This window comes from Amphiprion ocellaris, chromosome 15 (genome assembly GCF_022539595.1).
Source record: "Amphiprion ocellaris isolate individual 3 ecotype Okinawa chromosome 15, ASM2253959v1, whole genome shotgun sequence".
NCBI classification, from domain to species: domain Eukaryota; kingdom Metazoa; phylum Chordata; class Actinopteri; family Pomacentridae; genus Amphiprion; species Amphiprion ocellaris.
Genome location: NC_072780.1, coordinates 7,407,436 through 7,428,092, shown reverse-complemented (window position 1 = coordinate 7,428,092; position 20,657 = coordinate 7,407,436). Strand labels below are relative to the sequence as shown.

At 37.4% G+C, this 20,657-nt stretch overlaps 1 protein-coding gene across 4 annotated transcripts; it reads left to right on the top strand.

The window, feature by feature from the left end:
• The first annotated feature begins 2,136 nt into the window (after positions 1–2,136).
• Positions 2,137–19,102, top strand: ptpn2b (protein tyrosine phosphatase non-receptor type 2b). Of its 4 annotated transcripts, none has more exons than XR_008604202.1 (11): positions 2,137–2,369; positions 2,891–2,981; positions 3,103–3,203; positions 6,493–6,591; positions 10,687–10,824; positions 11,476–11,685; positions 12,620–12,781; positions 14,510–14,727; positions 15,034–15,129; positions 15,814–15,975; positions 18,166–19,102. XR_008604202.1 is itself a non-coding variant. In XM_023267505.3 (10 exons), exons 1-10 carry the CDS (start codon positions 2,283–2,285, stop codon positions 18,185–18,187), a joined length of 1,224 nt encoding a protein of 407 aa, XP_023123273.2. In that variant the 5' UTR covers positions 2,138–2,282; the 3' UTR covers positions 18,188–19,102. The 4 variants fall into 4 exon arrangements, 2 of the variants coding, with proteins under 2 accessions (XP_023123273.2, XP_023123274.2); XR_008604203.1 differs by having other exon boundaries at positions 2,138–2,369; positions 14,510–14,718; XM_023267505.3 differs by lacking the exon at positions 15,814–15,975 and having other exon boundaries at positions 2,138–2,369.
• The last annotated feature ends 1,555 nt before the right edge of the window (positions 19,103–20,657 follow it).

The following is a 20,657-nucleotide window of genomic DNA, read 5'->3' as shown; positions in this document are numbered from 1 at the left end:
TTCGATAAAACGGAACTTCTCTCTCTGGTAGCAGCTGGTAACTTGACATTTTAAAAGTCCAGCTACAGTGGAAATCTAATGAGAGTTGGATAATACAGCCGTGGCTGTTTTATCCAAGCAATGGAGTAGCTCCGCCCACTCTAGACTCTATAAAAGTCCTTGTACAAGTCACGTTCTCATTAAAGCTTATGTAAAAGTGAGGTGCATGACTGGGCCCAAATTGGACACCAGTGCTCTTAGTGTTGTGTTCAACCTGGTTGACTTAAAACTTGGACTTAATTCAACCATGAATGATATATCTGACCAAGGTTGTATTATCCAACTGTGTGGGATAACTGTGCTCACTCTAGACTCTCTGTAGAAGTTCTTTCACAAGCCACATCCACATTAGCCTGCAAGGCTTAGAGAGGTGTATGACTGGCTCAAATCTTACACAATAGACTACATTGCACTTAGTGTTGTGTTCAGCCTGGTTGACTTAAAACACAATACCGTATAACTTTGTTTCAAACTGAGTGTCTTTACTGATTGATATAAAACATCATGGAGGATAAAACACCAAAATTCATTGTGATAGTAGCCGACCTCTGATTATGAAGATGTTTTCAGCTGTGAAAGCACACAGAGACTATTTGATAGAGTGGCCAACCTGATGCTGTGCAAGCAAGAAGGACTATCTGAAAAACAGAAAATATACAAACCCAAAAACATCTTCAAGACCATCAGGAGCACGGTGATCTAGGACGCTGACACTATACAGCAAAAGCCGTGGCTGTGGCTTGCGCTGATGGACTTAGTGGACATTGAAGGTGGGAACAACTTTGAGTCTATGGCCAGTGTAGACAAGGCTGCTCTCAAATATGAGCTGCTGGCATATGGTAACTACACGAACTTCTATATACCGAATAAAGAGCTGGAAGAATCAACGGCCAACCATGACTCATCAACCTTCAGGAGGGTCCAAGCTCATGCAGGAGAGGCTCATGAGGGCCAAAGTTCATGCAGGAGAAGCTGCAGGCTGTTAGATCCTTAGTATCCTATACCAGTACAGACTGACGATGCACAGTCTGCTACAGTCATGAGTGACACTGAAGCAACTTGAGAATGTCAGCTTCCTTAATGGCATGGTGTAATACTGCCCCATCCTGGTCAGCCTGCAGGCGACATTTTGGAGGCTGAATTATGTCACCTGTTCTCCTGTGCTGTTCAGGAAGATTTTCAGAGGGGTGCCAGAGTTGAAGGAGCAGAGTGAGTCGTATTCTAATGTGGATATTATCTTTATTCTATATTCAAACAGAAAAGCTGATAGGACAGTGTGCTGTACTGAAAAGAGACTGATATTTAGTCTACTATTTGGTAAGGATACTATGTTTAATTAAAATTTGACAGCACAGATGTTCAGCCTGACACAGTGTCTGGAGGACATGAAGTCACACTGTTTCAAGAATGGTGTAACTAGAATATCAGTGCCTCAGTTTGTATGATTTCCAGTCACTCTGGGATACTTTAACGAACAAGAAGTCAAAGGAGAGTCGCATTCACTCATTGTCAGATACTGGTAACAGCACACACTTTTCACAGTTCACAGTGTGGACTCCTCGCATCGTGCTGCGACTTACATTGGGGTAGTCACTGCATATTCTGTTTGAGATCCAAGCACGTAATTTATTTATTTAATTCTATTAAATTGAGGAACTTTGGAGTGTTTGTCAGACAAAAAAGCATTTGGTATTTTTCAGCTTCTGTTTTGCAAAACTGCAATGACCCAAATGATAAATCAAATAATGAAACAAGAATAATCAATAATCAATGAAATGTTAGTGGAAATAGCATCAACTTGAATTTAAATCTAGACAATACGGCATTGACGTTACAAAGTGAGATCTATGGACAACATTGTTTATACTTTCACTTAAAAAAAAAAACACAAGACATTTCCCAAAATAAGAAGCAATGTATTAAGAGCATCTTTAGACGTATTAGTTGAAATAAATTCATGTATTGTCAGCGTGGGTGCGCTAGACTGAGTGACTTCGTTGTTTCACATCTCTCAGTTCACTGAATATCTTTGCAGTGTTTGCTTTGACAGCTATTGGAGGACCTCAGGCGGCGCATGCGCACATGCCTCCTCTTCGGATAACAACTGCACCAGGGAGATAACGGACAAACATTTAGCGAGAGTTCGCTAGCAGAGGGAAGTAATAACTCTTTGACTGAAAGCTTCTGTAGTCGGACTAAAGTAATGAGGTAGACAGCCAGATACTTAACTAACCAAACCTTGTATGGAACAGCCCGGCGTCGCCACCGTGAAAATGGACCAGGAGTTTGAAGACATAGATTCAGAGGGCCGGTGGCAAAAACTGTACTCTGTAAGTCTGTTAGCATAGTTAGCATCGAGCTAACATGGAGAGTCTCAACTTAAAGCGCGCATTTAATTTAGCAAGCTAACGTCTTGGTTAGCTCACTGACTATCTGTTATAACGTTAAAACTGTTTTTAATCGCAATTTTCCTTGTCTCTTATTTTGTTTTCTGTTCGTCAGAAGACACTGCAACACGTTTTATATGACGTTAACGTTACGGGAAGATTAACCAGTGTGCATATAATTGAGGATATCTATGACGTTATTTGGCGATTTAGTGGTTTTCACTGTTAAACTCCGCCAGATTAGTTTATTTCTTACAGTTAGTACACATTTAAAGCTATGTATGAGAGTGTCTACGTTTGTTTACTACTATAATTGAACCAAGTGGACCATTTGTTTATTGCTTGTTCTCATTCATATAGTTCTGGCAGAAGGTGGCGTTGATAAACTACCAGCAGTTTGACAACAAAAAGTTCACATCATTGTTTTGCTTGTGGTGCTTACTTTTGCTCATTCTGCTGTCCAGGAAATCAGGAGTCAGTCCCACGAGTGCTCCTACAAAGTGGCAAAGTATCCAGAGAATCGCAACCGGAACAGATACAGAGATGTCAGTCCATGTAGGTATACATTAGTACAGAGTCTAAACTGTTTACTTTGCGGTGTTCCTCTAAACCTCTAACCATGTCTGTCAATTTACAACCTATCCCCTAATCATTTTCTCTCTCATGCTGCCTACAGTCGATCACAGCCGGGTGAAGCTTGAAAACACAGAAAATGACTACATCAATGCCAGTCTGGTCGTGATGGAGGAAGCCCAGAGAAGTTACATACTAACTCAGGCAAGTTCAAGGTGTTCTATTCTTCTGGCCACAATCATACATGCAGGGCTGATATGGGGTGACAGAACTGTTAATGGGTGTAATTAATGCTTACATTCCATTATTTATTAAAAGAAAATAAAACTACTGAGTTTCTCCAACATTCCAAATCGCATCATATAGGTCAATAAAAGAATTGAAATTCCAATTGTGAACCAGGTTTGTCATTTTTACTTGACAAATTGCCGCCACTTGGTAATAAAAAGGTCCACATATTTTGTTTCTCTCAGTTGACCAATTATTTGGACTCTAAAACAGTTCAGTGTAAAATGGACATGACTAGTGCACCACAAATGAGCTTCCCTACCAGACATCTGTAGTTGGTGTTATCAAAACACTGGTTGGTTTTCTGACATCGTGTTTAGTTGTGTGTGAATATGTTGTGTAATGGAGTGTGACTGATGGGGGTGAGAGCTTCTTGGGTTAACCCAAGTCGTTTCGTTAGGACTAAAGCGACTATATCGCTGTGTAATGTTGACTGGAGGAATGTGAAAGGTTTTGATAGGAAATGTGTGTGTGTTTAGTCATGTATGGTGTTTCTGTGCTCTTTTTGATCCTATGTCTTTGACATTAGGAATGGCCTGATATTGGCAGAAAAATGCAATATCGGTCAATATTGTTAGAAGTTGTTTTGCCTATCATGAAAACCAATTAAATGATGCTTGGATTCCGCTGTCATTTGCTCATGGAGGGTGAGCGAGAGAGTGTGTGAACTGTCGTTTGAGACGATAAAAAAAAAACATTTTTCCATAACTTAAGTTGAAGTAGTTTTCTTATTTTGTACAGACAGTGTTTACATTTGGAAAGCCTTGATGCGTTGGAGAATGCATCCAATGGGGCATCGCAATAAAATTAGGCATGATTTGTTAATTCCACGACAGGAAATATGTGATGTTACGTAAAATTAGTTAAATAGCCCACATATATTGATATCGTTTGATGTCGGAATCAGAAATTGAGAGTTGGACAATATCGACATATCGGTTTTTGGCAAAAAAGCCAATATTGGACATCCCTATTTCACATATTTACTGAAGAATAGCTAATTAACGTTTAAACGTAAACATAATAATATTTGTTAAAGATGATTATTTCATTACTTAATATAATAAGGCTTTTGAAATGTAGTATATGCACTGTAAATATTAAATTGAATGTTACTTTCCCCCAGTTTATCAAAAATTTACAGATGGCTAATTTTTTATAGTGGTATGTTAATAAACTTTTCTCCTCTTCATTATTAGTTATTTTTTACTAATCTACATAAAGATATCCCCTGCCGTATTATTAAACCTCAGGCTGTAGGCCTAGCACTATTTTATATCCTTGGCACTAGCAGTAAAAATATCATTAATCAACATTGATCTGTGTTATATGGTTTGCTTGCCCACTACACTCGCCTGCAGACAGTTTTGTTTGTGTATAGCAATACGCATATTATGACATAACTATTTCAATAGGGGCGAAGTAATGAGCTTCAAGCTAGCAGAGAGAAAAGCTTTGCAAATGTCCCACAGGTCTTAATATACCTGTATGACCTGAAAAAAATTAACCTTTTAAATTTGACTCAGGATGATCGCACAGAAACACAGTCGAAATTGTCAACAGAGGATGATTGTTTAAATGTCATGCTAGAAGTAGGGAAACTCTGACAGTGGTTAACTTATCTAAGGTGACACTTTTTCAGATGTTTAAAAAAGTTTCTTCATAGAATTACTTCGTAACATGCAGTTTGCTTAAGACTTCTGTCAGGTGTCTCGATAGGAGCAGACCACAATTACTGTGTTGTATATATCTTAACTCTCTCATATATAACTTCTTCTAATGATATTTTGAGGGGATTCAAATTAAAATACTGTTATTAAGAATCAGGAGCCAAGGTTACAAGTGTTAGGGTGATAGGATGTGACTGTTTTGCTGCGTCGGGGTGAAATAATTTATAAAACTAAAATCCTCATTGTTGCTTCTAAACAGAAACTCTTCAGAGCAGGGTCTTTGCCTCACACAATTTTGAATATTCTTGTGTTTCCGAATATGAAAGGACAAATAACTCCTTAACTCTTTAACTTGCATGACCACAGGAATCTGATTTGGCTGCTAAAACTTTTTTTTTTTGGCACCATAAGTCATTGCTCACTGCACACTGTTATCTCAGCAATTTAAAGCCACAGAAAGGTTTCGTAATTCAGCATGACAACAGTATGATATTAAATTTCTTACAGTAATTGTGGATTGTGCAATTGGACAACAAGCATATATTTTTGGGATATTATGTAGCAAAAAAATAAATGTAAACCTTTGTGAAGCATTTTGGTCAGTACTCAGTAACTAGGGCTGACCCGAATAGCAGTTTCTGAGCTCCGGATATTTGGCCCCGATTAATGACGAATATTCGTTTCGGCTCGTAACGTCCAGGGGAGAAACGGAGGAACGAACCGAATGTTCGGATCTCAAAATAAATATTCGGATACCACCGTCACGACCGAATATTCGGATATTCAGGTCCAGCCTTATCAGTAACATTAAGTGGATTTGTGTCAGCATGTTTAAGTGTTTTGTTTTTTTTTTTTTTAAAGTGAGTGTGGTTTAGTTTTGTTGAGTCAATAGCAGAATGTACTTGTGCTGTTTGTCAAGGCCTTATAAGACACTGTGAAATTAATTACCAAATTAATAATTAGCAGATATGTCCAATAGATTTTTGCTATTCTTAAAAAATAGAATCATAAACAAAATTGCAGTTATTTCTTACTTATTTGCATCCTAGTCTGTGTGACCACATGTAGTGTGCTGATGTACAAGAGGGTATTTGTTTCATTCCCTTTACTCCTACATTTTTTTGTGTTCACACAGAGCTGAAAATACAAGCGAAGACTTATTGACATTATCCAAACACTGCCCATGCATTTGTCTATTTGTGGTATCTCTTCTGTATTATTTGAGAAAGATTTGACCTTTTGATAATATTCACCCTTCAGCATGCAACATTCTCGGCTCAACCACATCATAACCTTTAGCAGTATTGACCTTTACATTAACTCTCATTATCTTTCTGCAGATCTCATATGCGTGGTTATTACAATAGTACACATTGGTCTCGACCTGTTGCTCAGCTAATTTATTTGGTGGATCTAATGTTACTGTGCGTAGCTGAAAGGTTACACACATTTGTGCGGTGAACGACTTCCCACTGCCCCACTGGACTCCTCCTCCTCCTGCCATGTAACTGAGCAAAGTGTGTTTTTGTCCACAGGGCCCCCTCAGAAACACTTGTGGCCACTTTTGGCTCATGATTTGGGAGCAGCGGACCAAGGCGGTCATAATGCTCAACAGAGTCATAGAGAAAGGCTCGGTGAGTACACAATAGAAGCCTGGTTTGATATTTTGTCTGGTGTGTACATACCCACACACATACCAAATAGACCACAGAAGACTAGTCATATACTGATATTTTTATCCACAACTACTAACCCACTTTGTTGAAGCTAGCAGTCTGCTGACAGCGTGAAATAATTTACGTAACTTGTAAATTCAGACTGATCTTAGTGAGAAGGTCAAGTGTGAAGCTTTATACTGCATCTACATTAAGCTGTCTAGCTGTTTTGTAGAAAGCTCTGCCCACAGTAGAATGCCTGAACATGAAATGGCACAGACAGTCAGTCACCTCCAGTCAGCATCCTTCTGCTCTCTGTGATATGTGTTAATGTAGCTAAAATCACAATCTAATTGTACTTATGCAGAAAATTTTTGCTAACTAGCAGTTTGAAGCTGATGAACTGTGGTGATAAACCTGTAACCTGTATTTTCACAACCACAACATGATCTGGCAAAACTGCTGCCCTGCTATGAATTTGGCTGCATTCACATTTACAATGAAAGATCACAGTGGAGTTAGAGGCAACTGAAGGGTGTTTTTTAACCCTTTGTTGCTCATCATGGGTCAAAAGATACCCATAATCAATGGAATACAGGTATCTTTTGCCCCATGTTGTGCATCAAAGGGTTAAATTTTGCTGGCACACAGTCCCCAATCTTCATTGGGCTAGCTAAGGTTGTCTTTTTGGACTGCACACTCTGAAACACAATGTTGACATTCTCAGATTTACACACTCTGAAGGCTTTTTTTAGGAAAAGCTTTATTTTGATTCGAGAGAAACACTGTATGAGTCTGAACCAACAGCTGAAACAGGAAAAAGATGCGTTCATAAATTTGCCAAGCTTAATATGGATATACTCTCACTCGTCTGTCAGCAGAATAACTGGAATTCAGTGTTTTGACAATGTGTTCGCAGATGTATGAGAGATTCTGGGATGCAGCCCAACCTCTCAACCTCTTTAACTCCGGTGATCCTGCAATGTGCAGATTAAACACACACTAAAACGCTCTAAGGCTGAGCAGCTGTGACCTCTCTCTTTCTCAGTAAAGCAGCTGGAGCGGTTCTTGCTGGGTCATGAGATTCACTTACTGACTGTTTTCTTGGAAATAGATGATAAAGAGCAGCGAGTCAACAGATATTATTAACTGCACAAGGATATTTTATGTAGGGCAACTCTGCAGCGCTGCAAAACCAAGGTTATATGATAAAATTATCCTCTGCAGTTCATGTCATTGTTTACTAAGGAAACTATATGAACAGATGCTTCTTGTTGACTTAGCTTATGTGCTTGACACAATTTTTGACTGCAGCTCTTGTCAAAACACAAAAAAATTCAAGTTTACTACTCAGTCAGCAATTGTTTTAGAACTAAACAAGACTTTTCCTATTAGCAAATACTAATACGCAAATATAGTAGTGATAATGTAATAAAGAGATGTGTCTAAAGAGGATAAAGTCAACAAATAGTTTGTGTATTTTCAAAAATGAATTTATTTTTGTGGTGCAGGTAAACTGCAAGGTGGTACAAGAACTGTACAATTAAATACTCAAAATAAATTGTGAACACAAATTATATGGAGAAAATACAATTGTGACTAATTATTTCAATATTGTCATGAAATATTTGTGGAAAAATATTCTTTGTGTTTCAAAAGGTGTGGCTGCATTAGACAGACACAAACAAATACAAATGATTTTTTTTTTTTATTGTTTACAAGAAAAATTAACAAAACTAAATTCTACCAAAATAAATTTAAATTTTTTTTTTATGGAACCAATCAATATTAAGTTTTTAATGGCTTTTTTAGGATTTGTTTAGTATTATTGCTGTGATTGTACTAAAAGAAATGGCTCTTGAAGGGTGCACTTAAGAGTGATTCTTAATGCAATATACATCCAAATGTATGGGGTATCCAAAAACTTTTTCCACCACTGTAGTTTGGATTTCATATAGTTGTTTATGTTAATGAAAAACAACGTATTGAGTTTACATACCCTGACAGAAGAACAAAGCATATTTATTTATAATGGGATTCAAATTACACCACTGTTATTCATTGCATTGTTTTTGTGTTTCCAGATATTTTCTGTTGATCAGCAATGTTTTGTCTTCCCACCCATTTAAAATGTTTGCAGTCTGGAGGTGTGGAGAAAATGTTAAAGAGCTGCAGATGATGCAGCAGATCTATTTAGTTATTTAAAATAAACAACATATACTCACACTACGATGTTCCACAACAAATTGCACTTTTTGTTAGATTTTCTGCTAATCTTTTACATTGTGAATTTCTATAATCCATTATTCACTTATTTTTTTAATATTCAGAATAAGAACAGATTAAATTATTAACAAAAATTAACTACAAAGATAATCACAAAAGACAACATGAAAATAGAAGTTAATATATGCCTTTATTTGTTTGTTTGGGTTTTTTTTTACATTTTGCAGAAGCTGGTTTACTGAATGCATAGAAACTGAAGCTGTTTTTCCTGAAACGTTTGCTCAGTTCAGTTGTTAAATACTCCTTAAAGAAGCCCCAGTAATCTCTGTCAGTAAAAATAAAATAAGCAATAAGGGAAATACTGAGATGGTCCCTATTGAAAAGCCTTATTTCTGAATACTTTGTTCTGCCTTCTTTAGCATCATTGATGGCTTACAGTCTAATGTGATAGTTGTAGATTTTCTCAGGTGCTAAAGCTGCCCCTTCTTCTTGACAAAAAGCCTCTAGGTTCCCTAAATTCTGTCATGAACAGGATTTTTGAAATTTTCCCCTCCTAAAGTCAGTAAACTGTCATGGCTACTTCACTTTTGTCAGCTGTGGTCACATTCAAGTAGGACTGTCCTTGTGTTTTCAAATGATTGTCATGTCGGAAAGTCCAAGTTCACCCCATGTGCAGCTTTGAGGCTGATGAATGCAAATTGTGCTCCAGTGTTCACCTTGTCATCAGTTTTCACTAAATTCCCTTTGCTACGTCTGCGCTTCACAATAGCAGCGGTGTGCTTTTCATCCTAGGTCTTGCTGACTCCTCTCCAAACTCTGTGTTTATGGTTCAACTTCACTCCAAATGACTTAGTCTTGAGGCTTGTCTCGATTATGTTCGGCATTTTGTATACAGGCTGTTGTGTGGAATTGTTTTGTTTTCTTCTGGCAGCCCAACCGTGTAGTTAATTTTTGTTTGAAAGCATACTTATCATACATCTTGAAACAGCCACACCAGAGAGAAGATAAAAGCCTGTATTTCGGCTAAATCTGCTTGTGGATTTTTCTCTGAAACCCGATGGGTTTTCTTGGCAGTTGTGGCGGAAATCTTTGTCGGTCTGACAGACCGTGACTTGATATCTACACAACCACTAATTTTCTCCTTTTTTAAAAAACTTTTTAGTCAAATTTGGACACTACTAATAGGATATCTGGATCTCTTTTTATATAATTTTCCTGATTTTACAGTTGAACTCCCTTTGCTCACAGATTCTTTGATGGTTATGTTGCTTTCCTGGGGGCTCAAATGAAGCGTCTCTCAAGAGCTAAGAAAGTGATTGACTGTTTGTAGGCAAACAAGTCACAAGCGTGGAATCATATCCGAAATAGCCTTTTAAGCTGTATCAGCTTGTATCATCAGGCCAAACATTTAGGGGTACGTAAACTTTTGATCAAGGGCATTTAAGGGCACGACAAATACCTTTATCTGACCACTATCCTTGAATTACAGTTATGTTTTCTGCATGTTCAGTCATATTCTTTAAAAATGCTCAATGCTTCACAAATTCTGGAAATTTAAACCATATGTTTTTCGACATGAGTGTATAATATAAGTGTGTCATGTAATTTATGAGAGATCAAGTAAAACGTCCTGGCATGTGTGGATACAGAAAAGAACCAGAGAGGAAAAAGCTGAGAGGATGTTTGTCTACAGCACAACACGGCTTCCCTCTCAGTGCCAAGAATCAAACTGTCCTCCTGTTCATCGTGAGCTCGCCTCTGCTTTTCATCAGGTGCCTTTCCTTGACAGATGTTTAATTTCTTTGACTAATTTTTTCATGTTTCTTCTCTTTTCTTCTTCCGTGACAGGAAAAGTGTGCGCAGTACTGGCCCACGGCTGAGGAGAGGGAGATGGCTTTAAGAGACACACGCTTCTTGGTCACACTGTTGTCAGAAGATACCAAGTCTTACTACACCACCAGAGTGCTGGAGCTGCAGAATATTAATGTAGGCCACAGTATTAGTTAGTAAATGGGGGGGAATTCCCAGTAAAAGGTAGCAGAAGAGAACTGAGACGATTCATTGGCATCATACCAAGACATATAAAGCTAGTTAGAACTAAAGACACCTGCGCTCAGTAATGCGGCACGTTGTTTTGTGTTTGCATGGATTTATTTTTTGATCAAATGTGCAGTTTATCTTCACATCCACCGTTAATCCAGTGTTGTAGTGGAGAGAAAATGCAAATGAGCTGTAGATGATGCACCAGATCAGTTTAACTATTTGAAATACACAACATATGCTCAAACTGCACCACAAGTTAAACGTTTTAAATCTCATCTTTTATACTGTGAATTTATGTAATCCAATATACAAATACAAAATATTTGCAAAAATTTACTACAAAGATCATCACAAAAAACACGCATGTAAAACAAGTTCAGACATCCCTTCTTTGCCTCCTTGTTTTTCAGAGAATGCTTTGTTGAATGAATAGAAACTGAAACTGTTGCTGCTGAATTGTTTGCTGAGTTCAGTTATTAAACAGTTCCACTAACTGCCATCTACTGCCAAAATCAATGTTAAAGTCAATGCGAACAAATACAAATTTCCTAGTTTTGAAGCTTCTAAACATGCCTTGTTTGTCTGCTTTCACAGACAGGGGAGAAGAGGGAGATCTACCACTTTCATTACACCACGTGGCCAGACTTTGGTGTCCCTGAATCCCCGGCGTCTTTCCTAAATTTCCTCTTCAAGGTGCGGGAGTCGGGATCATTGGGGGTTGATCACGGACCAGCTGTAGTACACTGCAGCGCTGGAATTGGACGTTCAGGGACGTTTTCATTAGTCGACACATGCCTGGTCCTGGTAAGTCCCGACTGTTTGTGCTGTAAGAACGCTGGTTAATTGTTTTTTATGTGTTTTTGCATGCAAATGAACACATTTGACTTGTATGCATACATCCACAATAAAACAGCACTGAGGACTAAAAACATTTCAGATAAGACTAAAAATTAACAGTTTTTTAAAATTTGGTTTGTACAATAGATAAAAGATTTTAAAAAATGCTTTACTTTTTTGTGGTTCCGTACCTCCAGCAGCTGACATGCAACTTGTTTCTCATGCCTTCACTTAGCCATTCTGAGACCGGAAAAATGCTTACTTTTATACTTTTATTGCACCAGAGTTAGCTTAAAACAACTTTGCATCCATAGTTCCTGTGCAGAGGCTACCACTGACATGCAAGTGGTCCAATAAAAATCGCACTGTTTGTGGCCAAAAATCAGGAATAACATTGTAGTTGCTTTTAAAGGGAGACAAAAATAGGTGCTTTGGGGAAATGTTACAAGATCCTTTTCCTCTTGGCTGGCTGGAGGGCAGTGTCCAGTGTTGTGCAAGTTCACACTTAACAAGAAGTGGCTCAACATTCAATTCTCACAGTTTAAAATGAAGAAATTCATGGTTCAGAAGTTTGAATTTTGAGGTCAATAGTTTACAGTCCCAAAAAGACAAACTAATTCATGTTCTTGTCTTTTTTTATGAGCTGCTCTGAGGTATTCTTTTTAAGTATAACCTCCTCCGACTCATCTGCTCCCGGTCATTGCCACATCCCAGCATTTTTTTAAAAGTATGTTGGTTTTATGTGCAAACTAAGTTCCTTTTTGTTAGGTAATTTTTAAACCAAGCAGTTTAATTTCAGTGGGACTTGCAATCATTATGCTTTGAAAACATAAGCCGATATGAAGAGATAAGGGAGTTCCTCCTCGTCAGCTGAGCCAAGTTGTGTTATCGTCTGTTCTAGATGGACAAAAGGAAAGACCCCTCATCAGTGGACATAAAAAGCATCCTGCTGAACATGAGGAAGTACCGCATGGGTCTGATCCAGACCCCTGACCAGCTTCGCTTCTCCTACATGGCAGTGCTTGAAGGAGCCAAGTTCATCATGGGAGACTCCTCTGTACAGGTACCAGCGCTCATCACTCATTCTGACACCTTCTCTCTCTCTCTTCCTCGATGATATACAAGCACTTTTTTCTGTGCTGTTTGTCTCTTATTTGCAGAGACTCCATTTAGTCTTTCTTTCTTTGATCAAACATACTTCTTCAAAAGCATGTTTAGCTTCATCTGGGGCCCACAGCTCTTGTTTTTGAGATGAAGACAGGGGAAAGACAAGGAAATAACTATAGCATTAGGACTAAGAAACAAAAATATACACTACTAAAATCTTATATACATGTTTGTGTTATTTTAAGGTTTACAGAAAGACAACTATACTGTATCCTACTTGAATCTGTACAGTCTTCTTCTGAGTGACACAAATAGAAAATGCTGTCTCTTCGATACTGTACAAGAGGTTAAAAAACTAATGTCAAAAATGTTTTCTTCGCGTGCAGTACCAGGCAGGTTTTATACTGTAGCCAGGGCAGGGGTTTCAGGTCATTTTTACAAGCCAGTATTTTAACTCCATTGATCAAGAAATTTGATTATTTTGATGCAACATTAATTTAAAGAAAACCTTTGCTTTATTCCAGGGGTGTCAAACTCATCTTAGTTCAGGGGCCACATTCAGCCCAATTTGATCTCAAGTGGGCTGGACCAGCAAAATCACAGCATAATAACCTATAAATAATGACAACTCCTATTTTTATCTTTGTTTTAGTGTTAAAAAAAAAAAAGTACATTCTGACAAAAGCTCACATTTAAGGAATTATCTTTTTACAAAACATTATGAAAAACCTGACATTTTTTAAAGAAAAATAAATTCAATTTTAACAATTTTATGCCTCAGTTTATCATTTACACATTACAACTTACAGATCACAGTGTGTCTACAAAGACACAAAAAATTTAGTCACAGGTATCTGGAACTGAATGATATAGTATTTTACTTTATGATTGAAATGTAAAAAATCTGACAAAAAAAGACAAAAAAACAACAGACAAGACAAAATGTTACAAAAGCAAGACACAAAGTGACAAATACATGGACAAATGACAAAAAAGAGACAAAAAAAGACACAAAATGACCAAAATGACAAAACACAACAAATAAAGTAAAACGCAAAATGACAAAAATAAGACAAAAACACAAGTGAGACAAAAAGGAAACACAAAACGACAAAAAACGAGAAACAAAACAACAAAACATTAAACAAACGTCAAAAGTCAGACAAAAAACAAGACTGTTTCAAAAATGAGACACAAAGCAACAAAAGAACAATGAACAATCTAGTATTTTATTTTATGATCAAAACAACTTGTCATGGTCTTGAAATTATTTTAAATTTATAGTTTTACAAATTTACAATTTGCAGTTAATGTCTTCTCTGTAATTTCTACACTTTACAAAGTCGTCCGCATGTTTGACACCCCTGTTTTATTCTATTTCACCCACTTCTGTGGCAGAGGTCCGGCAGTTAGGCTGAAACTTTGAAACTGAAACTGTAATTCTTTCATATTCAGTTTCTCTGTATTTCTTTGGGACTTTCTCATAGCAAAGTGATTTTTTTTTTTGTAGTGATTCTAATGTCATTTCACAAAGTAGACTGTTTATGGCCATGGTAGTACAGTGACCTGCTTTACTAATAAACATTTAAACTGTAATGTATCCCTCTTAGATTATCTTATATTTACTTATTACATAAAAACAACCACTGCTCTCTTTCTGTTAACCGTTTGTCTCTGTGTGTAGAACCGATGGCGAGAATTATCCAGGGAAGATCAGGAGCCGTCGTCAGAGTCTCCCCCCTCCGCTCAGCCTCAGGCCAGGTGTCCAACGGAGCGATACAACGGCATCCAGCGAGCGGGGCAGCTGGAGGAGGGAGGTGACTACAGACAGGACGCCAAAGTACCTGCACAGTCTGCCTGCAAGGAACCGGAGCTGGACGGCAGCACAACAAAGTCAGTACAGTGAGTCTTTCTAGCCACTGATCATAAGAAGCTGATCAATCAAGTGAATGGCTCATTGGCGATTGGGTAATTACTGTATCAGACAACTTGACATTAAAGATACACATTTTAGAATGAGAAAGAAACTATAAAAAGGTGGCAATGAAAAGCCACATGTGGAACAAAACTATGAGTAACTAGTCAGAAATATCTTAGGTGGTTGTTCTGTGGGGGGTTTTGGACTCTAATTCTAGCCATATGATGATTTTACTGTTGAAATAACTACTATTCTTACTACTAACACAACTGTTGACCCTTTTTGTGTAGCAAAAGACGCAGAGAAGACAGCATCTCCAAATCAGGAACAGCCAAGACAGCCCAAAGCAAGTCCAGGACAAATGACTCGGAGAAGAAGCGAAAAAGGTGATTGCATCGTTTGGTTAAAACTACTTCCTATTTTACATCCTCAAATTATCAGGTCACTGCTGTCTGCGATGATTTTTAATGCACTGTCACGTCATGACTAGCTTCATATACTGTAGATATTGATCAACACAGAATGTAAGAACCACATCTAATCCATTTGTTAAGTTGATTTATAAGTGACGTGTGAAATCTGCTGTATTTTTTAAACAGGAAAGCAGAATTTTTACTCCACAACTCTTTCGATATAAAAGAGATGTCAAAGAAGAATGGGTAATGAGTCAGGCTTTAGCTACATTTCTTTGAAACGCTCTCACTGAAGGAATCCAGACAGGCTTTCCCAGTGAATGACTCAACCTTCTAAGAGCAGAAGTTAGACTGAGACTCTGCTGAGGCTTCAATTTCTTGTTATTTCTGATTTTCTCTTTCTCTCTGTCGTCATTCTCCGGCATTTAGTGTGAACCACAAGCCTTAGCTAACTGACAAGTATCTCACTTTCTCATTAAAGAGGTCATTTTAGCCCCGATGAAGCACTTATTTCTCATGACAGCATACCTACAAAAAGAATCATTTCTGAGAAGCCTTTCCTTTTGTTGTGTGACATGTCTGTTGTTCCAGTAATTTGGCCAAAACTTCACCATTTCTGATGAGGTCTTACTCTGCTGTTGTGGTTCTTCTGGACAGTTTGGGCTGCATTTGCTGCACATGACAAGCGCTGGCCTGTCTGGTGGGGGGCAGTGTATCTCTACCCCCCTCTGAGACAGCGACAACAACAACGAAGAGCACATTTAGAGGACGAAGTTTATTCACAGCTTTTTAAAAGAGCGGCCTCTCTTGTACCTAGAGGTGTGTGTGTGTGTGTGTGTGCGGGTGTATGCGTGTTTGTTCTTAGTGTCTGCTGTGTTTTTTTTTCTTTCTTTTCCTCTTCTTTTCTCGATTGGCTTGGGCCCCTGTGGTTTGGAGTTGTGTTCGTTTTGGCTGCACACTAGCATGGTGTGGTGTGTAAACTTGTGGTTGATAGTTTTTGAAACTCTGAAATGTCAGGTTGATTTTTGGAACAATGCAAGATGCAAATTCACACCGTGATGCACTTATTCAAATTTGGTGGCATCCTTTTATCTGTCTGTTCAATCTTGTGAAGAAGCAAAGTTCATAAACAACAATCCTCTGCTTTGCAAATGAAAGTAGCACTAATTTGTAGGCAGGTCATGAGGCGAGGACAGAGTGTAGGATCACTGATCGTCTCTTGGTGCTTTTATAGAGAAGAAGTGCTTCAGTGAAAAGTAAATTCTTGTCCTGGTTGGGGTTGTCGGTATATCACAAAAAATTAGCTTCATTAAGGTTTGTTGCATGTATATGTTCTCGCTGGTGCTCCTAACTTTCACAGTTGTGTTTTGAGGATTTTAAGTGTCCCCAGAAACTTAGCATGGCAGTGTTCTTTACTTGGTGTGTACTGTGCTGTGAAGATTTATGTTTAGGTATTAGAGGACGAGTTGATTGAATGGGCTGGAGGACCTTTTGAACAAAACAAAGCTTTTTTGCTGTCTTTGCTTTATTATACTGCATATTGTAGCCTGCAACTAACAGTTTTCATTTTATTTATTTATTTATTTGTTAGCGTCTAGAAATGGTGAAAGCGGCTGTTTTATAAAGCCAACAGTGACGTTTTCTGATGTCTTGTTTTGGCCAACCAACAGTCCACCAAAGTCATTCATTTACTACCAAAGAGAAGCAAGAGATTGTTCATTTTTTATTAAAAATATATTCTGAACAGGTCCTTGCATTTACAATCATATCAGTCTTTGGCCTTTTTTTTCTTGATAACTGGCTTCAATGGGTAATGTTGTATTAAAGTTATAACAGTCTACATCAGGGGTGTCAAACTCATCTTAGTTCAGGGGCCATGTTCAGCCCAGTTTGATCTGAGGTGGGCCGGACCAGTAAAATCACAGCATAACAACCTAGAAATCACCACAAGTCAAATTTTTTTCTTTATTTTAGTGTTAAAAAAAAAAAAAAAAAAAGTACATTCTGAAAAAAGTTCACATTTTAGGAATTATCTTTTTACAAAACATGGAAAACCTGAAATTTCTTAAGAAAAATAAATTCAATTTTAACAATTTTATGCCTCAGTTTATCATTTACACATTACAACTTACAGATCACAGTGTGTCTACAAAGACACAAAACATTTAGTCACAGGTATCTGGAACTGAATGATACAGTATTTTACTTTATGATCAAAACAACAAAAGTCTGACAAAAAACAGCAGACAAGATAAAATATTACAAAAATGAGACACAGCGACATGGACAAACGACAAAAAAGAGACACAAAAAGACACAAAGTGACCAAAACAAGACAAAAAACAACAAGCGACAAAAAACTAGAAACAAAACAACAAAAACATTAAACAAACATCAAAAATCAGACAAAAAAAACCAAGACAAAATATGACAAAAATGAGAAAAAACTAAAGAACAATGAGCAATCTAGTATTTTACTTTATGATCAAAACAACTTGTCATGGTCTACAAATTATTTTAAATTTATAGTTTTAAAATTTGCAATTAATGTCTTCTCTGTAATTTTTACACTTTACAAAGTCGTCCTACGGGCCAGATTGGACCCTCTGGAGGGCCGCTTTTGGCCCGCGGGCTGCATGTTTGACACCCCTGGTCTACATCATCCAGGGACGAGCCTCACTGTGTCATACAGATAATCAAGTGTAATGATGTGTTTTGTGTTAATTTTCAATTTCCAGTTAAGTGTTCTTTTTAAACTTGCTGCTTTTGCTGCATTTATTCTAATATGGATAAGATCAAAGTGATTCAACGTGCCACGGCTTCAGCAAACCTTGTTCAGATATCTGCTCTCTGTGTTAAAGTTTTAACTTCCAAACTGGACCAAGCTGAAGAAACTAACTAGATTTTTGTGGCATGAGTTCCTTTGATCACTCTTGAGCTTCACTGACGGTCTCAGAAAGTTTTTTTTTTTAAGTTCCGCCTCTTTAACTATTTTGTGTTTTGCGACAGGGCGAAAACCAGCGACTGCTAACCGCCTCCACCTGCGGCGATACAACTACAGCTCTGGCAGCAAAACCAACATCGGCAGGGAACTCCAGCTCTCTCCTAAACTCTGTCCTTCTTCCTCAACACCAAACCACTCTTCCTCACCTCCACCTCGACAGCTAGCTCTCCTCACGTCATCGTTTTTTTTTGGGTTTTGTCCTTTTTTCTTTTTTTTGTCCCAGCCAAGTAGCATTATTCAGCCACGGCACACCTCCCCTGTCCCACCTCCTCCTCACAGTTTTACAGTTTCTCCTCCTCGTCTCTAAACTGTTTACAGTGAACACTTTGACATTCTTTGAAGACAAACACACCAGCGCTTTACCCTCAGGCCACACCTCTACCGCTGACAGCGCTGCTTCCGGAGTCGGATTTCAATTAATTTTTATTTTTATTTTTTTTTCGTTAGTACCATTATTCACAGATTTCTCATTCTTCTACGCTTCTCTGCATTTATAAATTTAGGACTGAAAATAGGGGCTACGCATTGCCAATTTGTAATGCTGTTCATATGTGTATTTTTGGAAAACATTTTTTTCAGAGGCAAAAATAAAAATGTTCTATTTTTTATAAGAAAATACTTGAAGTTTTTCAGGTGATGTGAGGTTGGTTTAATGAAAAGCACTGCCTCCTCCCTCATAAGAAATTCAGTGGCACGTAATGTTTCCATGATGTACATAGTGTTCTTTTTAAAAAATAAGATGTGTATAAAAAGACATATTTTTGCTTGTAAAAAAAACTACCCAAAAAAAAAATGAAAAAGACAAAGGCTAATGTTACAGATCTGAATACAGTGGAAGCTGATTTGATGACTTGTTCTTCTTTTGAACTGAATTTGTCTTAAGTTTCTTTCTTTAGAGTGTAATCTACAAATAAAACTGGTATTATCTAGTTTCCATACAAATCTGTCTTTGCTCTTCTCTGGTTTCTTGACCACAAATGTGTTGACAAATCATTAGCAGCAACTTTATTACATACAAACCCTATAGCTTAAAGCAATTCTTTGAGCTTCAAGAAAGTTGGACGAAAAGATCGGTACCACTTTTGTAAGTGTCAGCTAAAAGACACACTTAAGTTGAATAAGAGAATACATTTGAGTGTGAAACTTCCCCAGTTGTCGTACAAGTTTTCTGAAATGTTAGGTTTAAATATGCAAGTCAAGTATATATCTAAAAGTGTCCTGATTTGCGTTCATTTCCCGAATTCTTCCTTTTTTGTTGTTGTATGTCAAGTTTTTACAGAGGGTTTCTATTATTTTGATTTTGCAATTATATGTCACTTTCTAAATATGAAAATATTGTCAAGAGGTAGAAAAAAATCCAAAATATGCCCTGTTTATGAGAATAAAATGTATAAATCAGGCTATAAATATTAGAAGAATGCAAAGACCTTCAGAACACACACTACCAGTCAAAAGTTTGGACATACCTACTCATTCAATGGTTTTAAGTATTTTATACATTATAGATTAATACTGAAGATATCTAAACTATGAAATAATACATCTGGAATTATGTTGTTAGCAAGAAAGTGTTAATCTTCAGTATTAATCTGCAATGTAGAAAATAATACAAATAAATAAAAGCATTGAATGAGGAGGTGTGTCCAAGCTTTTGACTGGTAGTGTAGATACTAATAAGCGCGGAATGTGTGGTGTATGTACTGAAGTTGAGATTTCTGGCTTGGAGTACGAGGAAAAAACTTATTTTGAGAAAACAGCCTTTTAAAATGTACATTGTAGACTTACACACATTTTCAGTGGTAAAAAATGTAAACTGATATCACTCTGATTACATCAAGACAGTTATTTAATTTAAAATGCCATGTGGTGTTTGGTTCTAGGTGGCCATGTTGATTTTAGGCCTGAAAACAGCAAAAATGTCAACTATGATATGTGTCAACTATGTTACAAAAAGTTCCTCAATTATATATTGACCCAACTGATTCTTTTGTACTGTAAAAATATGATTCCAGCTTGATTTCCTCCCCCCAGTACAATTATTTTATTTGTTTTTTAAAGATTAGCAAGGCCACAGTCATCCAAGAAAAGACCTGAAAATAAATCTGTGGAGGGTCTGGATGTTTCACCCCAGTTTACCCCACATATGGTATTTTGCTGGCAAGTGCCACTGTTTGCTTCCATGAAATCGCCTCACAGAGAAATAAGAAAGACCGTCATTTATCTTCCTAACTAACTCTCTGCCAGAGAGGTCCATTTCTCCAAATGCTGTGCTGTTCCTCTTAAAACTAAAGACAAATATTCTCAGAATATCCCTCACGTGTTTTAAACAAAGGCTTCTTTAAAACGTGACTACTGCTCATATTTTAAATGTCCTTTTAGGGTCAGCAGTGCTATTCAAATTATTCAGAGGCAAACCTTGACTTTATTGCTCCAAGTTTCCCCTTAAAAAATGCTGTCAGGACATTCCTTTCCCACAACCTGTCTGCACAGAAACCAC